The 7,510-nt window shown below is 68.6% G+C and overlaps 2 protein-coding genes across 2 annotated transcripts; one reads left to right on the top strand and one right to left on the bottom strand.

The window, feature by feature from the left end:
• Positions 1-713: 713 nt before the first annotated feature.
• H696_02132 (hypothetical protein) lies at positions 714-5,523 on the top strand. Its single transcript, XM_009496028.1, has 7 exons — positions 714-1,052; positions 1,194-1,488; positions 1,830-2,490; positions 2,622-3,168; positions 3,345-3,662; positions 3,846-4,190; positions 4,419-5,523. The coding sequence occupies exons 1-7, from the start codon at positions 866-868 to the stop codon at positions 5,243-5,245; spliced, it is 3,180 nt and encodes a 1,059-aa protein (XP_009494303.1). The 5' UTR covers positions 714-865; the 3' UTR covers positions 5,246-5,523.
• A 9-nt stretch (positions 5,524-5,532) lies between these two features.
• Positions 5,533-7,456, bottom strand: H696_02131 (hypothetical protein; the record flags this gene model as incomplete). The annotated part of the gene is made up of 2 exons (XM_009496027.1): positions 5,533-6,309; positions 6,604-7,456. The coding sequence occupies 2 exons, from the start codon at positions 7,454-7,456 to the stop codon at positions 5,690-5,692; spliced, it is 1,473 nt and encodes a 490-aa protein (XP_009494302.1). The 3' UTR covers positions 5,533-5,689.
• Positions 7,457-7,510: the final 54 nt, after the last annotated feature.

The raw sequence follows: 7,510 nt of genomic DNA, 5'->3' as shown, positions 1-7,510 counted from the left end.
CCCCGTCAGTTGGTCCGGCGTGCGGCCTCCCCCACTCCCCCCAGCACTGGGCGGCGGGCGGCGGGGGGGGGAAGGCACCCGAGCCGTGTGACGCCAGCGCACATCGGGAAATCGGGAAAGAGAAAGAGAGAGAGGAAGAGAGAGACGGGACGCTCCTGGCAAGCCACCGACGCATAGGCCCCCCCCCCGCATCCCCCGCCCCCCCCCCCCCCCTCCGTCCACCCATCAACAGGTGCTTGGGTCTCCCCGGACAGGCAGACCGGCGCGGCATGACAAACGTGCGCCCGGACCTAGACGCAGGAGGGAATTTCACGCGACCCCGTCAGTTGGTCCGGCGTGCGGCCTCCCCCACCCCCCCCAGCACTGGGCGGCGGGCGGCGGGGGGGGGGGGGGGGGGGGGGGGGCAGGCACAACACCCGGGTCCTGCGGCCGCTCCCCGCCCCTGGAGAAGGCGGCCGGCCGGAGAGCGCGGGGACACCTGTGCGCTCTGCGACTTTTAAGTGGGCACCCGGTTCTGGGAAAGGGAGATGTTCTACATCTCCAGAAGGCCACTGCCCTGACAGGTTGGCTCGGCGGCCGGGCGCGCGCAGAGGGCCGGCGACAGAGGCCGGCCGATCGGCACACCCACAGGCCCAATTCGCGCACGCTCAGTCGATTCACGCGCATGCATCTTGTGCGCCCGGCCCGCGCCTGGCCGGGGCCATGCCCAGGCCTCGCGGCATCCTACCCCAGCCTCTCCCCTTCTCCCTCCTTCCCCCCTCCCCTCCTCTTTCCCTCCCCTCTTGAGCCTTGCCGCCCGCTTTTCTGTCGCTGGCTTTCCCCCTCTTCGAGTGCGCCAGCCTCCCTGTGCCTGGCCCCTGTGCAGATGGCGGACCGCGGTGGTCTTGCGGCCTCGGCGCCCGGGCCGCGCGTGGCCGGCGCCCCGACCGGAGGCCCTGACACCGTGGCCTCCTTCGCGGACTTCTCCGAGTTGGACACGTACATCCTGAAGCAGGCGGCGGCCGGCCGGTCGCTCGACACCCTGCGCCGGGATTTCACCACGCAACTGAATGGTGCGCGCCCGGCCTGCCGGACTGGCCCTGCGCCCGGCCTCGAGTGCTGGCCTTCCTGCGCCCGGCCACCGAGGCCATCGGACTGACCCGCTGTCTTGCCCGGGGATTTGCCGGCCCGTTCACCGGTTGGCCATCGAGCAGAGATCAAAACTTCCCTCATCGACCTGATCCATCGTGACTACACCGGGCTCCTGACGCTGGCGTCGGATCTGAGCAGCCTGACGCCCGTGGTGCAGGCGTCCCGGGCGCCGCTCGACGACCTGGCCACCGAGCTGGCCACCACGCGCGACCAGCTCCTGGCATCGTACTACTGCCTGGCGGCGGTGATCCTGCGCCGGGCGCGGCTGGTGCACGTCCGCTCGCGGCTCGAGGCCTTCGGGCGTCTGGTGGAGACCATAAACCAGGCCGAGCGTTTGACCGAGCAGGATGCCGTCCAGTGCGCCCTTGTCCCCTGGCTCTCTCTCTGTCTCTCTCTTTGTCTCTCTCTCTCTCTCTCTCTCTCTCTCTCTCTGTCTGTCTGTCTCTATCTCTCTCCCTCCCTCTCCCTCCCTCCCTCCCTCCCTTCCTCTCTTTCCTTCTCTCTCTATGTTTTCTCTCTCTCCCCAGGGAGAGGCTCTGTCCTGTCCCTCAATCTGACCCGCTTCTCACACTCCTGCCCCCCCCCCTCTCTCTCTCTCTCTGCACGCGCGCTTGCTCTTTCTCGGCGGATCCTGCACTCTGTACCCCCCCCCTCCCTCCCCCCCGGCGTGACGGTGTGCCGTCTGGACCCCCGCGCAGGTCTTGCGTGGCCCTCGAGAGCGCGGCCTCCTCTCTGAACCAAATTTACTTCTACGAGAGTCTGGCAGCCGAGGCGACGGATCCGCTGGCACGCCTGGCCTCAGCCGGGGCGGACCCCGCGGTCGGCGTCCTGTCGCCCGGCCTGGCGGCCACTGGACCGACCTCCGGCATGGTCGGTGCGACGCCGGCGGCCCTTGCCGGGGCACCGGGGCCCGGGGGTGCGGGGCCTGGCCCCGGCTCCGGCGCCGGCTCCGGTGGCACCGGCAAAGACCCGGAGGCGTCGGCCGGTGCTGGCGGCCACCCCCGGCGGTGTGGCTTCCAGGCGTTGATTGCGCCGTCATTGCAGCCGGGCACGTCCGAGGGGTCCGGCTCGGCCTTCGTCAGGGGCTTTGTGGCCATGGTGGCCGGGGCGGACCCGCTGTGCCTGAGGCCCATCCCCCTGGCCCTGCCTGCTGGGCTGCCGGCGGAGCAGCTTCTGGCAGCATGTGCGGCCACGGCGGCGGCCGCGGCCGCGGCGGCATCCACGGCCGACGACACATCGGCCCCGGCCGGCGGGACGGTGGCCGACCTGGCGCCGCCCGGGACCGCGGCCCTGCCCCCGGTGCAGGCTGTGCGCTTTATTTCGACCCAGCTGGAGCAGGCCCTGCCACAGCTGCGTGAGGTGCGTGTGGCTGCTTGCCGACGTCCTTGCCCATATGGCCGGCCCCGTGGGTCGCGCCTGCTCCCCGCGGACTTACCATCGGGCCACCTCCTGTCCTCGGTCCTCGTCCCGCCATTCGTCATCGCGTGTAGCGCATTGAGCGTCTGTCCCTGGTCCTGCGCGAGCGCCTGGAGAGTGCCTTCCTGCTGTTGCTCGACCAGATCCGCGGTGCCGGGCCCGGCGCCGAGCAGCCAGGCCCGCTGGCATCGTCGCTGTCCTCGTCATCGTCATCGCCACCATCGTCCTCTGCCTCGTCGGTGGCCGGGGCGGCCGCGGCAGCCGGGCTCGGCTCCATGGCCAACGAGCCTGGCGCCATTTCGCACGAGGACCAACTTCTATCCTTCCTGCGGACGTACGATTGCCTCGGGCTGGCCGGCTATGCGGAGCAATTGTGCCGGACGCACCTGTACGAGCCGCTCATTGCCCGCGAGTTCGAGCAGTACAACCGCCAATTGCCGATGCTCTTTGACCACGCCGGGGCCTCGACCGATGCCGGCGGCGCCGCGCGCCAGGAGCAGCTGGAGCTCCGGCTAACCGAGCAGCTATACGCCTCGCTGGCCAAGGTGGTGCAGCATGATCCCTGTGGGTTGATCACCGTGGCTCGGGCGTCGCGGCTGGAGTTCGACTTTTTCTCCAACTGTGCGTCGATCCCCTGTCCATGCTTTTTTCCTGCTCGCCCTCCAGCCGCAGTGTGCCTCCATGTCCTCCCTGCCCGGGGATCCTGGCTTACCCTGTCATCGCGTCGCATGCTTCTCCCCCTCGGCGCCGTGTCTGTGTCTCGCCTGCGGGGTGCCCGCGCGTGGTCGCTTTGCCAGCCTTCTGGCCTGCCCTGTCCGGGTCGATTGCCAACCACATGAAGATGGCCTTCCAGCCCGGTCGGCCGGATCTCTTCCATGCGCACTACCGGCTCTTCTGCCAGTTCACCGAGCAAATCCGCCAGGCCAATGCCCTGCATATGGTGCTGGGCGAGGGCGGGTCGCCGGTGCTGGCCCCGGTCCCCTCGGCCGCCGGTCCCATCTGCCAGTCGGAGATGCTGCTGCACAATCGCCTCCGCCAGCAGCTGATGCCGGTGTACTATCAGATCCGCTTCCGTGAGCTGGCGGCACCCATCGACGAGCTTCTCACGAGCCCAGGTGCGTGGTTTCCCGGTGGCGCTCGGCATTCCCTCGCCTTCCTTGGTGGCATTTGCGCTGACACCCCCCATCGACGCATGCGTGTATTATGGCCGCATGGACACGCGCATGGGCGCACTCCCAAACGCATATGCCCTCTCTCGCCCCCCCCCCCCCACCCTCTCTTTCTCCCCGCGACTCCAGTCACCATGTATCCGCTGCTCGTGCAGAAGGCGGCCTTGTCCCTGCAGAGGGCCTGGTCACCGGAGGTGATCCTTCCGCCGATCGTCCACCGCATGTGCAAGTTCTCCCTGCAGCTGGTGGCCCAGGTGTCCGGGGCCTTCACCCCGGCCAAGGTGGCTTTGAATGTGACCCCGGCACCGGGTGGCGCTGGTGCCGGTGCCACTGACGCCTTTCCCGAGGGTGTGTTTGATTTGCTGGACATCCTGGCCTGCGCGGAGTACTTCCAGCAGGCAGTCCACCGGGTCGTGGGCAGCGATATGCAGACTCAGTTGCCGGATGTGGTGGGCGCCTCGTCCCTGCTTCGCGGTGCGTGGCCGCCTGTCTTTTCTGCGCCTTGACTTTGCGCTTGCTCCGCTGACACATCCTCCTACGCGTCACTTGGTCCTCCATGTCTTTCTTTCTTTCTCTCTCTCTCTCTCCCCCCCCACTCTTTGTCGCTCTTGTTCTCCAACACCCTTTCCCTCGGTATCGGTCTCCGCTTCTGTCATTCTGCCCCCCTTCCCTCCTCTCGCTCGCCCGCCTGAATGCATGCAGATGCATTTGCCGACGCACTGGATCCCTTCGAGACGTTCTCTCGCAGTGCCGCAGCCCTGCTGGCATCTGCCGTGGCCGATAGCCTGCTCGGTGTTTCCGGGCCCGACGCTCGGACACTGACCGTCCAAGCCCTGGCCGAGGTGCAGGCCTTCCGCGGGCGGTACGTCTTCCTCGAGCCCGGGGCCGGCACGCACGCCGTAGACGGGGGCTGTCCCTGTCCCGGGGGGCCGGACGCGGCCGGATCGCTGCCCAGCCGGCTGGCCAGCGACATTCGCGCCATCTCGGCCCGGTATCGCATGACAAGCCTCGGCCTGCCAGGGGCCCCGTCGCCGCATCTGGTAGCCCTGTTCGGACGGCTGGACACCCTGCAGGCCACCTATGCCGAGCGCTTGCGCGGGCACTTCCCGGCCCCGGTATTGGCCACCTTCCTGCCGGGCGAAGGGACCGGGCTGCCGGCGGCGGTGCGCATGCACCTGGCCGCCCAGCTGACCTGGCACTTTGCCGTGGCCACGCGTCAGCTGTTGGATTTGGTGCGCAAGACGGCCGCCAGCCTGGAGCGCCTGCAGAAGCGAGCTCCGTCAGCTCCGGGGGCCGGTGTCGCCGGCACCGGCACCGGGCCCGGTGGCCATCACTCGGACGAGGACAAGATCCGCCGGCAAGTGGCCCTGGACTTGGAGTTCTTTGCGGCCGGGGTCCACCGCGTGCTGGCGATCGAGCCGGCCGGGTCGTCGCCGGCCACCGGCGGGCCTGTATGCCCGGCCTTCGGCCGGCGTCTTGGCGAGCTGTTTGCCGCGCTGCAGCGCGAGGTGGCCGACTCGCCTCGGTAAAGGCCCCCGGGGCTTGTCGCACCCTCAAGCCCCATGTCCCACCTGCCTGTCACAATGCCACATACACGTGTGTCGCCAGGCGCTTGTGTAGCCCTGTCTCCCGGCCTTTCGTCCTGTCTGTGCAAATGTGTGCGTGGGCCTTCACAAGGGGGCTGGGGCTGGGGAGTTGTTTTGCGTTTTATTGTCACAGCTGCTCGCGCCGCATCTGGCGGCGTCTTTTCTGTTGTCTATAGTTGAGTGAAGCGCGCGTGTGCATCTTTGTGCTTGTGCTTGTACACACGTGTGTGTGTGTGTGTGTGTGTGTATGTGCAAAGGCAGGGCACGGGGGATGCCACATATGGGTGATGTCACCCGGGGCCGGAAGAGAGGTTGCAGGGGGAGGGGGGAGGGAAAGGGGAAGCAGGGAACGGAGGAGGGACATACAAACACGGACCGGGCACCGCGCTAGGCCCGCGCGGCGGAAGGCGCCCCAGCCAGGGCCTCATTCAGCCGGGCCATGGCGGTGACCATGCCCGCGCGGAAGGTCCCGTTGGCGGTCAGGAAGGAGCCGATGTGTCCGTGGGGAATGAGGCGAACCTCGCAGCCGGGCCACTGCTTGTGGAAGCGCCGGGTGTCCAGCAGCGGGACATAGGCATCGTGCTGGGCGGCGAAGGCCAGGGCGGCGCGCGGCTCGGCCGGCCGGCCGACATTGCGCCCGGCCAGTGCCGTGCCGGCATCCAACAGTCGGGCAGTGAAGCGCACCGCCGGATGGTACTCCCGGGGGATGACATGCGCCAGGGAGTCCAGCAGGGGGCTGGGGTCCTCGTCGCGGCCGAAGTCCAGCGACCCTTCCGGCAGGAGGGCCAGCAGGGCATCCCGCTCCTCCGGCGACATGGCCGCCAGCTGGCCAGCCAGGGAGGGCCAATCGCACACGGCCCCGAAGACGCCATGTGTGAAGACCCCGGCCGCGCTGAAGGGCCCGAGACAGCTGACCAGGGCCAAGGGGCGCGGCCAGGAGGCCACTGCCAGGGCGGCCATGTGCCCGCCCATGCTGAGTCCAGCCACACCGAGGCGGCCGTCGCATCCTATGTGTGTGTGTGTGTGTGTGTGTGTGCGTGTGTGCGTGTGTGCGTGTGTGTGTGTGTGTGTGTGTGTGTGTGTATGTGCGTGCGTGTGTGTGTGTGTATGTGCGTGCGTGTGTGTGTGTGTACGCGTACGCATGTAGACGCGTCCATGTGCATGCACAAGAGGAAGGGGGAAGGTACGAAAATACAGGCGTGTGTGCGCACGTGCCCGTCGGGGTTTTTTTTTCAACGCAAGATGGGGTGAGTAACAGCGCGACACAGCAACCGACAAGGCGCGGGCCCAGAGAGACGTACGGAGCTCCCGCTCGGCCCAATGCAGCAGGGCCATCGTTTCGTATTGGATGGCGATCCCCATGCGGAAAAGATCCATCATGGTCCGAAGGTTGCTGCGGACCTGGCCAGCTGGCTTACGCGCCCCGTAGAAGGGGTTCTCCAGGATGATGCTGGCGATGCCATGGTCCCGGGCCAGGGGGACCGCGGTCAGCATGCGCCGGCGCCAGAAGGAGTGGTCGCCCGTGGCGCTGAGCTGCACAAAGGTCGCCGGGCCCGGGGGCGAGGTGTCCTGATCGGCGGCCGGCTCGACCCCCAACGCGGCGGCCAGTTGCGGCCCGAGGGCAGACTGCCTGCCAGCGATGCCGCCCCTGGCGCCGGCGCCGGCACCAATGCCGGCCGGCAGGACGATCTGGATGCGCGCGCGTCGGCACTCGGCCGGCAGGAGATCCGGCCAGTGCTCATTAATCGGCGACTCGAGCGATGCATGGACAATGCGGAGGGGCTCGGTCCCGGCCCCGGCCCCGGGCCCGGCCCCGCGGAAGGAGCCGACCCCGGCCCCAGGGAGCAGGGTCTCCACCGAGTCGATGGTCACCAGATGCCGGGGGTCCACCCGGTCAAAGGCCTGGGACTTCAGTTGCAGGAAGCGCCCGACCATGTGCAGGTCCCCGTAGCCATCGGGGAAAAACCGGTTGTAGATGAACTGCCGGTAGACGCGATCCAAGCGCGAGGCCGGCGGCAGGTCCGCCCGGTCGGCCGTCAGGAGCTCGGCCCCGGTCAGGGCCGCTGGCGGCCGGGCCACCAGTCCCGGGATCTGCCCGGTTACCTGGCCCACCCGGCGGATGAGTTCTCGGCCGAAGCCGCGCGGAGCGTACATGCCTACGTGCGCTCGGGGGTGGGGTGGGGTGAGGGGGGAGGGGGAACGAGGCCA

This window comes from Fonticula alba, assembly GCF_000388065.1.
Source record: "Fonticula alba strain ATCC 38817 unplaced genomic scaffold supercont2.3, whole genome shotgun sequence".
NCBI lineage: Eukaryota > Rotosphaerida > Fonticulaceae > Fonticula > Fonticula alba.
The sequence above is the reverse complement of the archived record's forward strand: the minus strand, read 5'-3'. Positions and strand labels throughout refer to the sequence as shown.

Coding starts and splice junctions, on each gene's coding strand:
- H696_02132 (XM_009496028.1), top strand. CDS start 866: ATGGCGGACCGCGGTGGTCTTGCGGCCTCGGCGCCCGGGCCGCGCGTG. Junction 1,053..1,193: donor TTTCACCACGCAACTGAATG/GTGCGCGCCCGG, acceptor GCCATCGAGCAG/AGATCAAAACTTCCCTCATC. Junction 3,169..3,344: donor GTTCGACTTTTTCTCCAACT/GTGCGTCGATCC, acceptor TCGCTTTGCCAG/CCTTCTGGCCTGCCCTGTCC.